The sequence below is a fragment of the Thermobia domestica genome, chromosome 3 (assembly GCF_964235325.1).
Source record: "Thermobia domestica chromosome 3, izTheDome1.hap1.1, whole genome shotgun sequence".
Lineage (NCBI taxonomy): Eukaryota > Metazoa > Arthropoda > Insecta > Zygentoma > Lepismatidae > Thermobia > Thermobia domestica.
Window position 1 is genome coordinate 76,746,902 of NC_137456.1, and position 19,849 is coordinate 76,766,750.

A 19,849-nucleotide genomic window follows, 5' to 3' on the forward strand; every position below is an offset into this window, starting at 1 on the left:
AGGTATGGTATTGTAAGGTTTCGTTTTAACATGTACATTCGAACTTTATAATAATCTGATGTAGTGTCATTTCAAAAAATACAACTTTATGTTGTGTTGGCAACACTATTAATCTAAAGGCATTGCAGAGTATATCAGACATTTTCCTAATATTTTCATTGTACAAAATTTCAGTGTTTTGTTTTCATTTATTAGTTAAAAATGCATGGTCATATCAAGATAAAAGTAAAATAAAAACGAAATAAAATCTTTTAAGTTTTACGTCCTACGGTTATGCTCTTTAGGCTAAAGGAAACAGATGATTAATGAAAGTGAATACTGATGAAATAATTGGTGGAATGAGAAAGTGGGAAAACCCCGAGAAAATCCACAGACATAGTGTATCATATATGGGTGAATCTTATTAGACTTACAGTACCTCAGAAAGCGTAGTAATTTTAAATTACCGAACAGTAATTTATAAACTTTTCTTTCCTCTTCGGCAACTAGATCGAAATCTCAACTTCTCATGGCATTAACCTTTTAATTTCTTGAAACTTTACCTGTGTTGTTCAGGTGCATAATTTGGTTACCATCTTCAACTTTTATATTGTAGACTTGTATATTGTAGCCTTTTTAGTTGGAGGTGTAAAATTATTGTACTTAGGTCATTTCTTTTATGAAAATGATTCCTGTTCTGATTTCAACTGCTATTGATAATACAACTATTTTCTCATGATAAACAAATTGATTAAATAATACATTTTATAGAAAAGAACTCACCTATCCGGTGCTACTCTGTATCTCTGTTAAAGCACTGTAATATTCAATATTTCGGCCCGCGCCGGAGCCATGAACACGAACATTCCTACTACAAACTGGAAGAAATTACTGGACATTATATTGTTTTTGGTCCTGTAATAAAGAAAAACTCGAAATGTTCAAAAAGCACTAAAAATGTTTAATCGGGAAAAGTTGTGGGAAATGGAGGATTTTAATACCGGAAGATGTCTTTTTCTTTATTAAAGGGACAAAAACAACATGATGTCTCGGTAACTTCGTCCAGTTTGCGGTTGGAGTGTTCGGATTCATGACTCCCAGCGCGGGCCGAAATTTCAATTATTACGGAGTTTTAAGAGAAATACAGTAGCACCGGATGCAAGATGAGTTCTTTTCAATGTTTAAATATATCCTAGAGAATATACAAGTTATAATAGATTTCGTATTGTCCAAGACCAGCAGATATATATCAATTAAAAATGAAAATTGAAATAACGCCTTGTGTAAGTCGAATTCTTTAAATGAGAAGTGTGGTAATTTTAGATCCAAATCCGGAATGTAGGCAAGGAAATAAGAAACTTTTATTTAAACTCTTTCTAATGCATCCTTTGTCCTAAAAGTCACATTGAAAATGTAATTAAAGAATTAACACATAGAATACCACTCCTCCATCCTTTCTAAAGTTGAGGAACATGAATTTTATCAAAAGATTAAATGCTATAATGACTAAATCCTGAATGCCTATTTTGAAATTTTCATTTTTTAAAAAAGAAAAAAAATTAAATAGAATAATTGCGTTTATTTTGCTTTAGATTTAAAATGTGTGCAAGGAAATAATGAATTTGAAACTTCTTTCCACAATATCTCTTGTATCGGTAAACTGACATGGAAAATTAATCTTTTGTTTAAAACTGTTCTTGTTAACAGCTTCGCTGGATAAGTGTTGGAAACTTTTTCTGTTACACTATACAAAAGCAAAACAAAGATTTCATTTTTAAAAATTTGATTTCGCCAGTTGAAAATTCCGCAATTTCATATAGCATAGCTATTTAATCATCGCAATACTTAATATTTTGAGAAAATTCACTTTCTTCAACTTTAGACGAAGTGAACAACTAATATCCTATGTTTTAAGTTTATTTTTTAGTTAATGTGAGCTTTGTTTGAATTGTAAAAAATTGTCACATTTTTTAAATTAATATATATATTAATGAAAGTATGCTGCTTGGTGCTAAGTTAACCCTACAACTCTACAAGTTTAATAGTTACTTTTTGTCATTAAATTTAAGCTTAATAGGTTAGTTCGTTTTACTTCTTCTATAGTGCTCGTACGGGTTGTTGTAGAGAATTTTGTAGCCAGTAATTTAATTTAATTACATCTTTTTTGTTACCATGAATTTCAAGTGTAACATGTGTGTTACCGGTGTTCCGTTTAAATTCAGTTCTACGAGCCAAAATATGCTAAGTACTATATGTTGCCAGTTCAGCTGAACTTTCTCAGTGTTGACACCATCAAATTAAATTGATCTGTTGTGCAATCTTGAACATTTATCAGCTATATTTTTTTTATTTTTTTTTTAAATATTTTTGGTACACTCATGTATTTTTTCTCAAAAAATAATTACGCAATAAAAAACAAGTTAATATATAAGTTAATTATTACAATATAAGGTAAGTTAGCTTTGATATATGAAGAAAGAAGTATTTTGCGTTTGAAAATTTTAAGCGATTTCGAGAGGAGAAATTTACCTATTTTTTTTCCTGCTCCTGTAAATTAAATTGGAGAGTTTTTAAGTGGGTTACAGGGATTTCGTAATATTTTTTATCAACTGAAAAACAACTAAATATGATGTGTAAACGAAAATGTAGATTTGAATTTTTATGCGTCGTATTTCGTAAAGACTACATTCCTATAACTCTGTTTCTATTATTGTTTGTATGCCTGATACTGTAGTAGGGGCAAAAAGTGCTGAGATTAATGAACCTATTTACAAGAAAAGTAGTTTTAGTTAACAGTCAAGTTAAAGGAATTTTGAGTCTGAGAAAAAAAGATATAGGATAAATATCTTTAATATAATCAATGTAAATATTCGATGTTTTCTTAATGTAGTACATATTTATGAGTCTCTGTGTTGTTTTTCTAATTTAAGTTTAGCTATTTTTTCATTTGCCTATTTTTCTATTAAATTTGGCTATCTTCCTATTTTTAAGTTTGGCTATTTTTCTATTAAGTTTAGATATTTTTCTATTATTTAGCTAATTTTTCTATAAAGTTGGCTATTGTTCTATTAAGGTTGGCTATTTTTCTAATAAGTTTCGCTGTTATTTATATGAAGTTTTGGCTTTTTTTTCTAATTTAAGTTTGGGTATTTAGTACTAAACGATGTTCTTTTTATCTACACTATCTTTGTTTTTTTAGCCCATTGATATATATAGGGAATTATTCTGCTGTTTTCTTGGAAATAAATTGGAATTACAACAGTTTTGCTGCTAAACCTATATATAGCAATTTCGAGTTTCCTATGAGCTTTAATGCATTTTTAAAAGATGTGTGTATTAGTTAGTAGAAAAAAAGGGTTGGTGTGCGAAATACATGGCAAATAAATCTTTATGTAAACTTACTATTTCAAGATGAATACAATATTTATTGGTGTTGTTGGGTTGATTACAGTATTGCCGAATTAGACTCGGGTTTGGTTCGTTTACACTAATAAGTTACCCCGAATCAAGTTATATATATGTTTAATATAAACTTCATTATCAAATGTTCAAATTAGATATACAAAGAAATAATTTTCAGGAAGTAAGGAAAATTCAAATGAATTCGAAGAACTAATCAGGAACATTGAACCATGAATATTCTAGTTAATTTTAAAGAAAGCAGAAAAATAATTTCTCATTTAAATCGGTTAGCTAAAAAACAAAAGATGGCGCAGGTACTCTGCATCGTTAAGTATAAGTACTACCGTCGAAAAGATAATGTTACGGATAGGAGATACGACGCATACTTTTGTTGTTGTTGTTGTTGTTCTGATACACTGAGTGATATCCATACGTTTCGAAAAAAAAGTACATAAATAAATCTCTCAAAATGCCTCTATAGTGAACAGCCTGTTTTACCTATTTTTTAAAAATGAGATATTCAAATTTATTTAATTTCTTTTCCAGATCCCAATAATCTTTCAGGTAGAACTCTGATGGACCTTGTTCAGCAGATCTTCAATAAACTAGTGGAAACATCACAACATGCTGAACCCGCGGCCAAACTTTGCATTAGCATTATTGAAGTAAGTAGATTTAAGTTGACCATTAGTAATAATGTAAAATATATGTAAGCGCTATACAAAATTACTCACATGTCATGCAAATCCACACACATTTTCTTTTAAACTTTTAATACTGTTTTCTTTTAAATAAATATTGTAGAGCTCTGCTTGTGCAGGTATGGTAGACTAAATTATACACGGAAACGTTTTTCCGAGTACCGTATTTTATTATAAAAAACACCTCATTATAATGTAAGCATTACCTAATGCAGTAGATAACTATTATCTACGTATTAGTTTGTAGTTTATAAGTAACCTATAGTAAAAATTATGCATACAATATACGAACACCATATGTCATAAATATAAATAGTAAGTTATCATTCGCACACTATTTTAAATACTGTGATTTCGGCATGTTTTACCTACAAAATGTTACGGCACATTCTTTATTCTTTTCTTCTTTCCACTTACGACGGTCTAGCCAGATAAGATGGTCAGTTCTAGGAAGTACTCAAAACATAACACATAAGGGCCGCGATGGCTCAGTGATAGAGCGTTCACTTTTGGTGCATGGGATCTTTGGTTCGATCCCAGCTTGCGCCAAGTGAACTTTGTGGTGGATAAACACCGTGTGCGTGGGTTTTCTCGGGGTTCTCGCGTTTCCTCCCATTTTCTTCATTCCACCATTTCCTTCATTTCTCATCATCACCATCTCCTTTAGCCTAGCCGACATATCCGTGGGACGTACAGGGTCGTATCCAGAAGTAGTAGGACTGATTTTTTTTTTTTTTTTAAATATTGAACATTTTTGTACATCGACTTCATACTTTTCAAAATAGGCCCCTTGGGCATTCACACACATCTGGTAGCGAGCCTTCCAGGTCGCGAAGGCCTTCTGGAAGTCGTCCTCCGGGATGCCGTTCAGCGCCCTCGTCGTCGCCGCTTGGACCGCTTCCACCGAGTCGAAACAATGCCCCTTGAGCTGCCTCTTGATACGGGGAAACAAGGAGTCCGGCGGTGCCACATCAGGGCTGTAGGGGAGTGAGGCAACGTGGAAACGCCGAATTTGGTCAGGAGATCCCTCACAATCCACGCGCCATGGCACGGCGCTTTGACATGGTGGAGCTTCCATTTCCCCACCAGGTTTGGTCGCACGCGTGTGATCCGATTTCGCAGCCGTGTGAGCACTTCCACGTCTGTCCAGGAGGTACAAACTCCTTATGGACAATGCCACGACGGTCAAAAAATGCAATCAACATCGATTTCACTTTCGATTTCGACATTCTGGCCTTCTTTTTACAGGGTGATTGTGCGGCTCATGGTATCCTCCTTGTAGGTCTGCGTAAGCATGTCCTTGGTTTCGGTCGCTGATTTTCCCAGTTTGATGCAAAATTTGATGGCATATGGCGTACCGCTGCTCTAACTTTCGCTCCATCGCAACTGACGATGAGGCGTCAAACCTCGGAAAGAAAATGATTTGGACATGTCGAAAACAAAGGATACCCATAGCTCAATAAATTCATCTGGATTGAACCACCAAATATCTTGCAACGTAGAATATGAATGAGAAGCGTTAGTGACCCCAATCTTTTCATTATGTTCGCCAATCATAGACGTAAAAGCAATAAACAATACCACTTTCTGCTGTACATAAAAAAAAAAAAAAAAAAAAAACTACTTTTGATGGACACGTTTTCCCCTTTTCTCCCTTGTGTTTATAACCTTCCGAAACATGCAACAATAAAATATGCTCACAGGTCAGAAAGTGTTCCTAACTGAACTTGACGTAGGTGTCAAACTTAGTGTAAAAGTGGTTAATTTTAACATTAATAACGTTGCTTTCATGCGGCCAATTTCCAAGTTAGATGACCATTTACAGAGTAAGAAATAATACAAGTCTTGTAGGAAAAACAAGTCTATTAGAATGAGGCTAAGTTACTCGAGTGCCCAAGTTAATAGGTTTCAGAGTTTATACTATACGTACAGTACTTTGACAAAAAAATACTATTTCTAGAACAGTTGTCACCAGGAACTTACTTTTGAAGAGGCTTTAAAGATTGTTCAACGCTAAATATCTGGTTTACATAATGTAATTATTGATTTCATTGCAAATTAATATACCAATAATACAATACAAAATAAATAAAAGAAGTTAGTCATTAGTATTTCCATTTGTTATCTAGGTGGTGAGCATAATAAAACACTTCGTCATGTTATTCTTACTTGAAGGTTAAATGTTGAAAGAGTAGATTTCTATCATACAACATTTTATTCAAAATTATCCTCTAATTCCAAATACAATTATTTACTCTTGACATTAGGTTAACATACTTTACATTTATAATTCTTGCTATCAATTGGAAGACACCAAGCTTCAATTCTAATTATATGTCCTTACTTTTCTTTAAATTCGTCTGATTGGACACTTGTTATAGAATATACTTAGTATAAACTTTAAGATTATGTTCAAACTGTTTTACGAAATTTTTGCAGTTTTGGGAAACCGATCTTAAAGTTAATACAGTATTAAAATTCACTCAATGGTAATGTTATTTATTCTACAAGAATTATAATCTCTTTAATAATCGAACTCTGATATTTCTGAAGGGAAAATCTGAACCATTTTCTGGCTTTCATGTTGAGTGTATCGCTTGTGTTTTGTCCTTATTTTACTCCACCGGATGTTATGCTTGATAGATACGTGTAGTGTATTTCTTACGAACGATTGGAAGATGGTGAATAAGGGAAGTTCGGTCTTGAGTAAGGTAGGATAAATTAGGAAAAGTAATTCCTATGGAAATTACTCATAAATTCACTGTATCTAAAACAATATCAAACCACTCTCCTTCTACAGATAAGTTTCTACGTCCAAACCAAACCACTTGGCGAAACACTTCATTTTGTGAGCCTAAGCTTGCTCCAGCACCATCTGTTAGCGACCGACTGAATTACGTCTAGCTTAGCGGCGAGCACGTGGTCAGGCGTTGCAACACCCTGTCCTTAACTGGCGCATGAGAAGTTTTCTAGACCTAGTGGCAGTCACGTCTTGTTTTCACGTGACTCCCCAGTTTGCCTCACGACGTTAGACGCCGAAAATTGGGAAGCATCGGCCGGGAATCGAAACCGGCCGAAAAGCACCGAACGCGGACATGAGTCCAACGCTTTAACCACTAGACCACGGTGTCCCCTAAGGTTCTACATCATCGGATGCTATGATAAAATTGTTGGTAAGGATTAAATTATCAATAAAATTGTTCATAAGGATTAAATTACCAATCAAATTGTTCGTAAGGATTAAATTACCAATAAAATTGTTCGTAAGGATTAAATTATCAATAAAATTGTTCGTAAGGATTAGATTACCAATCTAAGTTTGCTTAAAAACTGGAGTTTCTTTATGAGAATGGTACTTCGATCAACTAATTCTCACGATGGGTTTAGATTGTGAAAATTAGTGTTTCCAGTTTGTTTGAAATATTTGTGTGTGTGCTGATTCTCCAAATGTATGTCAAAACATTCAGTAAAATTATATTGTTTCATGCAAGTTTTTATTTACTTACTCTTGGTCTGTGTTTTCTCCCCGATGAGGTTCATCATTACAAAGTCCTTTTTATTCTCTAGTGTGAAGATTGTTTGACTGTTATATTTATATTGCAATTGTTTTTTTAATTGCAGAAGGAGAAGAAAGAAACATTTTTAGAGAGTTTAATAAATACGTGTATGGAATGGTATCAAGAGAGGAATCGGCTACTTCGTGCTCAGCCACCAAATTCTACCCACTATGCCAACTTCCCACCACATTACCCCCGCTGGGTTGCGTATATGACTTTCCTTAACGAAATGTATTGCCAGGTAAGTTCCGCAGTACTAAGAAAGACATGTTATATATGAAAACAAATTTCAATAATATATAAATGAATTTAATCATAAGCAATGTCCAAAATCCTTTCTCGGAAATTTAATTAACATTGTATATATATGTAATCGTGGGTTCGATTCGCGGTGGAAATTCACATGATAGTCGTATAAATCCCAAGTTGAACTGTAGATTTACATCTCATATTGCCTCAATACTGGAAAGAAAATTAACGAATAAATAAATAAATAAATAAATAAACATCTAATCAATAAGTGGGAAGGCTAAACGTGATATAATAGTAGTCTAACTAATTGACATTGAAAATGAATATATAACTAATTAACTCTGTGGCTTATGGAACCCGGAGGTTCAGTGCCGCGTTCACAAAAGCTCTCCATTGACTTCTGTCCTTAGCCAACTGGATCCAGTTTCTACTTTGTATTCCTATTTCTTCAAGATCCATCTTAATATTGTCCTCCCATGTGCACTTAGGTCTTCCAATGGTCGTTTTCCAATTGGATTTTCAGTTAAAATTTAGAAACTGTTCCTACTTTCTTTAATCCTCGTTACATGACCTGCCGACCTAAACCTGCTAGACTTGATGACACTAACAATGTTTAATAAACAGTATACATTATACAGTTTCTCGTTTTGATGTTTCCACTATTCCCCATTCTCGATTTTCTTGGGTCCGAATATTCATTCACCTTAGGATTTTGTTCTCAAATACTTTGTCTGCGTTTTACCCTTAGCGTAAGCGGCCGTTTTGCAGCTATACTTCACAATAGGCGTGATTATCATTTTACATATTTAAATTCCTTGACAGAATTCGCGAAGACAAAATATTTTGAACTTAATAATAACACGAATTCACTGCTTTCAGTTGACATTTAATTTTTAAGTGAATATGGTTTTGGTTTGTTAATATTGATCCTAGATATTTAAAAGTATCCACTGTGTCAAAAGTAATATTTGATATTTTGACGTATCCATAATTTGCAGTATTACGTTTCCGGGTAATTTCCATGTATTTATTTCCTCTGCATTTATTTCTAAATCCAATCCCTGCAAGCTTTTAGTAGAACCTCTGCATTTCTTTCAGTTATTCTCTTATCATCCTCTATCAGATTTACATCATCAGCATATGCCATAACGTGGTGAATACCATTCAACTCGAGGCCCTGGTTACTATCTTTGATTTCCGTAATGCGTACTCCAAAACAAAGTTGAATAATAATGGCGCATCTTCTCATTGCATCTCCTTGCTTCAGGCCATTCTCGGAATTTTAATTATAGTATGTAATAGGCAAAACTGGTGTAATGGAGAATATTACAGAATATTTTATCCTGATATTTCTTGTAAATTCCTGTTGGAGTGTAGTTTATTTTTCTTAAGAAATCGGGTAATATATGTTTAAAAAACTGATAAATTTAGGAGACTATTGCATTGAGAGAAATTGAGTTTATTTTATTGAAATGGCTTACTAAAATCATAAGGGTCCTGAAAGATGTTCCCCCCAATCAGTCACTTCATATTATTTGCGATGATCTTGATTTGAATAATCTAAATGCACATCTTATTCAACTAAATTATTTGGATCATGCAAGCGTGCGTGGAACTAGCCGGCTGTCTCTCACCAATAGATTGGGAATGAATCGACATGTCTTCAACAGCGTTGGCCGATATCTCACGCCCCAAAACGACGACTAAACAAATTAAGAAATTCAATCGACTAAAACCATCCACACCAACCAAACACGGAATCAAAGCTGAGAAAGTGGTCGTAAATCTCACCAATGTACCTTTGGATGAAAACACTACCAGTTTACTGAAGAAAGGGCTAAATTTTGCCATCACACCGAAGAAAATTCTGGCCATAGACATTATTGCCAGCATAGAACAAGCAGTTAGCGCTCTTCCCAACGATACAGCAGAAGAAATACGTCAGGAAGCCAGCGTGGTCCTGAAAAGAGCCGTCATGCCCAGACCAAACATTAGCAAAGCCGAATGGACCGCACTTAGAGCATTAAAAGAAGACGCAAGTATCACTATTCTACCAGCTGACAAAGGAAACATCACTGTAGTGCTTCCCACAGATGTCTATCAAGAGAAGATTTCACAGTTACTTCGAGATCCAGCATATACCACCTTGTCGCGAGATCCAACGTCTGCAGTAGAAAGAACAGCCTCACTACTAAAGAAGTCGGGACTGGACGAAGATACACGCAAACAACTTACACCACACTGCAGCATACCTCCGAGACTATATGGCTTACCAAAAATACATAAAGCAGGGATACCTCTGAGACCAATTGTTAGTGCAATAGGAAGCCCAACCTACCCTTTGGCTAAGTATCTTACAACATTACTCCAATCGTACGTGGGCAAGTGTGAACACCATGTGAAAAACTCAACAGAGTTTGTAAAAAGCCTGAAGACGATGAAGATTTCTTCCACAGATCTTATGGTGAGTTTCGACGTGGTATCATTGTTTACCAGAGTTCCGGTCAAGGATACAATACTACTTCTTGGGAAACACTTCCGGCCTGAGATATTGGATCTCTTTCAACATGTTCTCACTTCAACCTTCTTCCTATACCGTGGTCAGTACTATGAGCAAACAGACGGCGGCGCCATGGGTTCTCCACTCTCACCTGCAGTAGCCAATTTTTATATGGAGCACTTTGAACATAAAGCACTGAAGAAAGCACCACTTGCACCCACACACTTCTACAGATATGTTTATGACACCTTCACCATCTGGCCACATGGACGCAACTCCTTAAAGGAATTCCTGCAGCGTCTCAATAACCAGCATCCGAATATTAAATTGACAATGGAAGTTGAACAAGATGGACGTCTACCATTTCTTGACATCATGATATACAGAAGACCAGATGGCAGCCTAGGCCATAGGGTATACAGGAAACCAACACATACAGATTTATATCTGAACGCAAACAGTTTCCATCACAAAGCTCAACGTCTTGGAGTTCTCAACACTTTAGCACATAGAGCATTCTCCATCTCCGACAAGGATTGTTTAATAGAGGAACTTAATCACCTTCGCAGCGCCATGCTACAGAATGGATATTCAATGCGAGATATAAATATGGCCCTGAAAAGGACCAAAACGAAGGACACTGACAACAAGGACAAAAGTGCAGAAGAAACTGTGAATGAAGAACGGAAGAACACAATCTGCCTCCCATACACCGGGAACACTTCTGAAAAGCTCAGCAGACTATTTGCCAGGTACAACATCAGGACAATACACAAGCCTCCAGCAAAAATAAAGAACTTAATACGATCAACCAAAGACGACCTGGGCCTCCGAACTCCTGGAGTTTACCGCATTCCATGTGAATGTGGTAAGTCATATATTGGACAAACAGGACGAACCATTGAAGCCAGATGCAAAGAACACAACAGTTACATCAGGCTAAACCAACCAGAAAAATCCTGACTGGCTGAACATAGCATCAAACTGCAACATAAGATTTTATTCACAGATGCCGAAATAATAGCAAAATGCTCAAGAGTTTGGGACAGGAGGATAAACGAAGCCGTTGCAATCATACAAGAAAAAACGAACCTTAACAGAGACACAGGATTCCAACTGAGTAAAACATGGACACCAATCATATCCCGCCATTTCAAGCACCAATCAGAAGCCGCCATTTCAACCACCAATCAGAAGAGTCCAATCATACATACATGAGTATATATATTCCCTACACTCCATTGCACCATCATATTCGCCTGAAGATGAGGACGATGTCAGCCCTCGAAACGTCGCAAGATATAACAGTATTTACCTGGCTGCTAGCCCGAGAAGACCTGTTCACAATTTTAAAGAGAGCGAATTTTCATATTTTGTTTGTTGCAGTAGATATTTAGAACGGTTTCTCAACCGAGATCGTTAATAAAGTCAATTCGTTAACATCTTGATGGGTAACGGTAATTTTAGCGGTCGCTATCCATATTCCATTTTGTGCTACTGAAACAAAGGTGTTTAATCGTGGAATATTAGAAGTTACACATTGCGCCGTTAGATGGCAGCAAACATTCTCCAGCGGTTGACATCTACCGATCGAAATTGAAACTACTAGATGTGATCCTCTTTACTGTCTTTAGCAGAGTTTATTAATTATGTATATCTTCCCATATGTAAGCTTCACATAACATGCAATACAACTGCCGCTAAACGACATTTATTCAGTTTCGTACGTAGACTTTTTTAGAACAATCCCTAGTAGGAGATACAACTTGCAAACCGCTTGCTGTAAGCTTGCATTGGAAGTCGGCAAGCTTGTATCCGGCTTGATTGTGAAACGTGCAAGCATGCGGCAAGCTGGAGGCCAGTAAGAAAGTTACATGGAGGCAACCTTGCATTCAGTGTTCCATTCAAGCTTGACGCAAACGTTTTACAAGTCGAGTCAAGTCAATAGCCAATGAACTATCAGTGATGCTATAACGCTCTGCGAAGGGTCTAAAGCATCGCTTGCAAGTACAACAAAAGACAGATTGTACAAAAGCATGCGTTTCAAGTGCAAGCGTAGAAAGCCAAAAGCCCAGCACGCGCCAACTGGTCGAAAGCTTTCTTGCTACTAGGGATATTACAAGCACGAGAAATAATCGAATGTCTATGCAGTTACTTAGTGGGAATAGATTAAGTATAATTCGAATAATACATTCAATTTACATAATAACCTTGCTATTTGATATGAATAATATGTTATGAATGATGATGTTGATGTATAACGAATATAATATAAAAATACCGGGTGTTTTAAAAATGGCCCCCATAAACAATAGAGCGCTATTCTTCTGGTCAAAATAAAGAAAAAATGCTATATAATGTTATGGGGAATTAAAATTTCACTATATGGCAACGTTGTAGATTAACTTGGAAACATTAGCATTGCTCTACGAATCCATCAAGCGGTTACATCGATTGTTACGCTAATAAATGGTGCTACTCTCAGCGTCTTATCGACTTTAACTGTGATGTAACTATAGTTCTTTATCTGTGAAGTTGCCACTTTTTTGCAATTCGCATCTCTAGACGAGGACCTGAAAGATATATAATTACATATATTTTTCGCTTTATTTTGACTTGTAGAATGGTGCTCTGTAGTGCATGGGCACCATTTCTAGAACACCCAAGATATGAAGCCACACGAATATTTATAAATATGATTTGGCGACATATTTGACGACGATAGTTTATATTCGAGGGTGCAATCATCTATGTTTCTTTTTCAGAAGAATCTATTAACCATTAAGCGTTATTATGTTCGCTCTTATCCCGTTGTTGTTGTCTTTACTTCTCGTATATTGTATACTGTCAGGGTGGTATGTACTATCTGTATCAGTCTATATAACGGTTTCCTGAAGATCGTTTTAACTTTTTTTTCTCCAATGGATGCATGTATATTTTCTTAGATAAACACTGTGTTTTCTTTCTCTAATTTAAGAGAAATATGTGTATTTCCTGAGATTACAGCTTTATGTCTTTTCTCTAGTTTAAGTATTTCCTTAGATGAACGCTCTGTCTTTTGTATCTGAATTATATTGTATGACTATAAATATACTATATATTATAACTATAACTATTACTATTAGTATTGACATTGCTATTCCAATGTGTCGTTTTCGATTGATATACTTACACCTATAATGTTACATAATAAACTTATTAAGCTGAATGAACTCTTATTTTCATTCCTCTTAGACATAAGTTTTGAGCGAATTTGATGAAAATGCTGGGAATTCTCCTAAGGTGTAATAAATTTTATAATTATGCTCGAATAACAAAATAAGATAGGGTTGCAAATGCAATCCTGTTAAACTAATTCTGTCTTATATTTAAGTATATAACCGAAATTTTTTAAAATGAGAACTTATGAAATAACCTCACTAGAATGGTATTCTGGTATAAACAGCAGATCATTAGTCAGGTTTAAAGGTGGGCGGTATTTAGTGAAGATCATAATATCAATAGTTTGGTTGTCTTGAAAAGCACATAGTCTGAAGTACTCCTGAAGTCTGAAGATTATATTTTCCTGTTCATAAACAAAACTATTGGAGCTGGTCGAAAGTTTGGATATATTAGCAATACGGGGGAGTTAAATTTATTTGTAGTTGGGCCTTAGTAAGTGTATTTCTGCATGTCAATATAAATCAGTATACTTTATTTTTTTATTTATTTATTTATTTATTTATTTATTTATTTATTTTTTGATTGGCTTACTTTACAACAGGAATGGGGGTAAGTTGTTCAGTTCATGTTTTCAAATTATCACTATATAATTTCTGTCATCATATTCATTGAAGATCGTATAGTATGTTATACAGGGTGTTACATAAAGTTACAATATTTTCGGGACATTCTTGAATCGAAATAAAAAAATAAAAGTTCATATGGACTTGTGCTGAAGAGTGGATAGTTTCAGAGTTATAGGGTGCCGAAAACGTGAAATAACTGAAATTTAAAAGTTCATAGCTCCGCTACCATGGGACCTGTCGTAGTCGGGTCAACACATCACTGAGGAACTGGTATGTGAACTAACCAAATATCCATATTTAAGAATGCTCCAGTACTTGCACACCCATTTTTAGAGAGGTACGTGAAGAGTGATCAAGTACTCTCAAACAGCCTCTCTAAAAATGATTGTGCAAGTACCGGAGGTTCTGAAAGATTGATGTTTGGATAGTTCATATGCCAGTTCCTCAGTGATGTCTTGACTCGACTACGACAAGTCCCATGGTAGTGGAGCCATGAACTTTTTAAAGTTCACTTATTTCACATCGTTTTCGGCATCCTATAACTGTGAAACTATCCACTTTTGAGCACAGGTCCATGTGAACTTTTTTTCTTTCTTATTTTAATGTGATGAATCTGTTCCCAAAATATTGTGACACATTTCTGTATCACCCTTTATATTATTTAAATCAATTTCTGTAGTGGTTGTTCATTGTGTTCATATCTTCATCCCTTCGTCAACATATATATATATATATATTGTAAAACTCTGTCCCATATAGGTTGTAGGTAGAGCGTGTTAATAAAATGTGTGTCCGGAATCGACTCCCACTACCGGCTTTTATTATAAAATTCCACTAAAACAGTATTTTACAAAAAATACTACAAAGATAATTTCTATATGCTTGTAAGGTTAGATACGGGTAGTCTTTGACCGTGAGGTCGCAGACAGGATCTCCACAAAGCCCCAAAGCAGGCTAGGCAGAGTGCCGTTAGGGATGCCCATGCTCCGTGGCAAGCAGTGGGTTGGTTAGGTGGTTACAGAGCCCCGAAACAGGCTAAGCGACTGAGGTTAGGATTCTCAACAGAGCCCCGGAACAGGCTAAGCGGCTGAGGTTAGGATTCCCAACAGAGCCCCGAAGCAGGCAAAGCCAGGAGAAAGGAAAAGCCAAGAGTCCCGAAGCAGACTAGAGGCCTGGGGTTAGGTTACTCCTAATGTTCCGAAACAAACAGTAGGAGGACACCAGAGAACTGGTACAGGTCCGCTGTCGACCATCGAATTTATAGAGTCCGTAGATGGTGGTGGCGCTGCTGCTTCGTGGGAGGAGCCAGAAGTCCGTCGTCTGCAGGTCGTAGTGGATCCACGTGGTGTATAGTATCCTCTCGTAAAATCATGTGGTGATGTTTATAAACATAAAGGTGAAGAGTTGTTTGTACACAATACCACATGGGGCATTACAATATATATATATACAATTTACTCAAACTTTTGTTAAACCATTAAAGGGCTAAAAAGTGTTATAATTCAAATTTACTTTTTTTAATGCAAATATTGCCGTAGCTCATGTTGTTGTGCTACTAAATTATCATGCTATCAATTACAGATTTCAGACAAGCATCGAATTGCTTATACAGATGGGGTATTCATATTCAAAATTGGATTTGTACGTAATTAACTGTGAATATAAATCGTATTAAGAAAAGTATTCTTACTGAAATTGTGGGTGAAGGAATTTGATTAAAGAAGCATGAAGAAAAATTGAGGAATATATAGAAATAATAATGCCATCACATTTTGTAGTGGTCATGAAGAGAAAAATTGTTGGTGCCGTCTTTAAAAATGTTATTTGTTCTCTAATGTTGTCCGAATTAAACTGTACATGAGTGATTGTATGCTTGCTTGTTGATTTGCAGTTGAAACGTCGACAACTTGAGCTGACAACCAAATACGAAGGAGTACGTCCAGGACTTGTCCTTCTCTCCCTTCTCCACGAATGTTGCCAAGTCTGTTTGAAACTTCCGTCTGTCAACTCCCTCAGTGAAGTAAGTATTTGGTACACACATAAATATAATTCCTGAACCTTAAAAAATTATAGTATCTCACTTCCAGAATATAAATTATGTGAATATGTAAGTGTTGCTACTATTGTCCAAAGTCGAAAGGAACACACTGTAAAATTAGGAATTTGTTAGAGAGATGTATGGTTGTGGATACAGGGAGATTTTTTTAAAGCATGTCATTCATATTGTAATATATTCTAATTATTATAATATATTGTAATTGCCAGCAAATATGCTGTTTTACTCGACAGATATTTCAATGAATTTGAGTTTCGACCATAATATATCTAAAATAAGGGTATATAAGAAATAGTAGAAATAATACCTTACCTCGTATCGGTTTCGAAGCTCTCAGGCAACTTCGTCAGTATCATCAACTGCGCTGCTAGGATGTTAAGATGTAAGTGAATTTCTTCCTGTGTATGGTGTCCCTTTTCTTAAACGTGGCATTTTTTAAAAATACATCATAAGGTTGAGAAGAGTTTCAGTTCCTTGAAAATTGGATAGTCCTTTCACATATTCTTAATAAAATTATTGCATTTATCTCTCTATAGAAGCATAAAAAGTGAATTATGTATGCTCTCTCGAGTATTAAATATATATCCCATAGGTACAGTTAACAAATATGTGAGTAATATCTTTTCTGTTCGAGGTATTAACTATATTCCAGCCGATGTTATGGAGAAGTTTTGCTGTCCTTTGTAAGTTTTAACGTCCCACACTTACGTTTTGAAGCTAAGGAAGACTGTGATGATAAGAAACAACATTTGCAGGTAACAACTGCAGTACCAGTTTGAAAACTAATCGAGACAACCAGCTTTGAACTGAACATAAGACCCATAAATGGTGGAATGTTGTAAACGTACTTTCATAATTGTAGAATCCACTACAAGGAAACAAAAGTAGTATTTGAATAAGGAAGTCCTGAAAAGTCATAAAAGCGAAAATTTCCGTTTTTCCTTCCTGTCTTCCCAAAAATCCAACTTTTTTATGGGAAGAAACCCTCCTTATCAAAAACGCTGGCTTTGTTGCATTTCTAATCCATGCTGTTCGTACCCTTAATTTTAATAACTAATTAATAAATTGGACAATTTAAACACTTTTTAGTAACTTGCTGAAAACTACGTTCTTTCTGTGTCAAGCAAATGCTTCGTAAGTTGCTATACAAAGAGTGAATAAAAGGTGCACGACTGAGCCGGCAATCGGAGCCAGGTATTCGACGAACCGTGCTGATGCGTTAACCACTACGCCATCCAGTCCGCTCATAAAACAGTCATTCATTCTATCATTCTTGATGTCGGTGCTAAACCACTCAGACCACTTGGACTACACCACAACTTCCGTTGTGCTAGGACGACTCAGATTACAGATCAACTGTTGGTTGAATTTTTGATTAATACAAAAGTTAAAGCACAATCCATTGTAGCTTGTTAGTGGAAGCACTAGAAAAATGAAATTTTGTAGGTAGAATCATGGATTTTTTACCACCAATCTGATACTTAATTTTTATTTCTTGTTGTTGCTGGGAATCCACCATAGATCATCAATGTGACATCCTACTACACCAACGTGCAGTGATCGAATTCCTCTACAAATCCGGAAGTAGCTCAGCAACATCAATTCACAGTAAGCTGTTGCCAGTCTGTGAGGCAACACAATGAATCGAAGTAATGTATATCGATAGTTTCAGAGGTTTTGTTGGTGTGATTGCAGCATCCAAAATCAGCCATGGTCAGGTGGACCGTCTACCGTTACAATCTATGAGAACGCATCAGTCATTGAGGACTCACTTAAAAAGACAGATGCATCATCACGAGACAAATTATAGAGCACACACTGTGTTGTAACCCTTGGTTTGGCAAAGTCTGTTTTTGTAATCCGAATGCTGTTACTTTTGTAAACACTTTATACAGGTCTGTAAGAAATCCTGATGTCCTTTCTTATCCAGCAACATGATAATGACACTTCTCTACATCTCGAGAATTCGACTACTCAATAGAGATTTTGTATAAAGTTTTCTTTTCGCTTCTGTGTCTAATGTAACAGTATCTTGTGATGTTTTCCCACGTTTCGTGCAGCATCCTATAGCTATTCAATCTCTTCTTGCAACACGAGGGCATATCTGGCCTCTCTTCTTCTTCGCTTTCTTTCACTTTCGTTTCGTTACATGTATATAACTTGCTGCACAATATGTATTTCTAGGCACTTTTTAGTAATTTTGCCATTCTTGCATATATTAAGAAGTTGCTGTTGATTTTTTTTTTTTTTTTTTTTTTTACATCTTTCGTAATACATTTCCTTATAGTCTTTCAAAGTTTCTTGTTTTGATGTCGCATTATTATTTATTAATCACCATTTCTCTTCCTCTCTTTCGAGATTCTGTTCTCATTCATTTCCATTTCCTTTGTCCCCTGATATAGGGTAACTCTGTTATGATTAGTGTTACAACAAAATGTAAGAGGAAAAATCATCTCCAAATATGTTTTCAATCTAGTTTTTATTTTTTAATTTTTTTTTATTTATCTATTTATTTTTAAAAAAAAATAACGGACAAGCCCCTCATCATGATTTGGTACTTGAATTGGTCTTGAAATTAATCTTCTATCATTTGTCCCCCTGATTTCATTAGAGCCGTTCGGGCTATACATTCTTTATGCCCCCAATGTTAAATGAAAATGCAAAGTTGTCATTTTCCTGGATCCACAACATAAGTGAATGAAGTTACTGTTTTTTACGCTAACATGTCGATGGCCAGCCCCTATTTCAAACAGTAACTTCATTCCCTTACGTTGCACACTGGTCCAGAATCAAATTCTAGGTGGCCAAAATTCATTTCAAATAGCTGGTGGCTAAAAATTGCTACAGAGGGGTTTTCAGGGTCGCTGATTTTAAATCTGATAAAGTTTTGTTAAAAAATCAAGATGGCGGACAATGAAACATTTCCGTCTATCGCTCAAGTGTGAGTGTCGGGGGATTTTCGGGGTCGCTGATTTCAAATCTGATAACAGTTTTGTTTGTTTAAATTTCAAAATGGCGGATCCAAGATGGCGGACATATTCGTAAAATTAACTATATGGTTCCTTGAATATGAGTTGTTATTGAAAATAAATAAATATTACTGGAAACTGCAACAATAAGTTTCAGAAAGTAAACAAACAATTTGAAGTAAGATAATTTATTCTAAAATGAGATAATAAAGATCACTAAAGAATTTTAACTAAGAAAAAATATATCACATAAATCATCGTCTATTCAGCCGTCCAAAATATTTTCTTCGTCCTCAGATTGTTCATAGTTCTTCACCCTCACTGCTATCTCCTACTGTTCTCGTGTCTGACTCTTTCGGGAGCAATAGCAGAGCTTTAACCTCCTCCGGTAGAGTTGTACGCTTATTTCTTGTTGCTCTCCTAAGGGTGGTTATTACTGGATCCGAATCCACGAGTAACCGATGAACTAAATCTGGTATGCATGCGTGGTATGCATGCATGAATCTTTTCGAGTATGATGCATACGAAACTGTTTGTACTTTTTATTGCAAGATTCCTGAGCTTCTTCCGATAACATACCTATCGGAAAGATGGCGCTTTTAATAACTGCATTAAAATCTGTGAACGCTAACAGGCATTCTGTAC

The 19,849-nt window shown here is 35.5% G+C and overlaps 1 protein-coding gene across 6 annotated transcripts in view; it reads left to right on the forward strand.

The window, feature by feature from the left end:
- Nucleotides 1-19,849, forward strand: part of LOC145680524 (uncharacterized) — a 250,580-nt gene that overhangs the window by 221,845 nt on the left and 8,886 nt on the right. For all 6 annotated transcript variants that reach the window (XM_081751131.1, XM_081751132.1, XM_081751135.1 and 3 more), the window contains 3 exons: nucleotides 3,928-4,046; nucleotides 7,704-7,880; nucleotides 16,071-16,199. In XM_081751131.1, coding sequence (XP_081607257.1) covers nucleotides 3,928-4,046; nucleotides 7,704-7,880; nucleotides 16,071-16,199 — 425 coding nt within the window. The remainder of the gene's footprint in view (nucleotides 1-3,927; nucleotides 4,047-7,703; nucleotides 7,881-16,070; nucleotides 16,200-19,849) is intronic.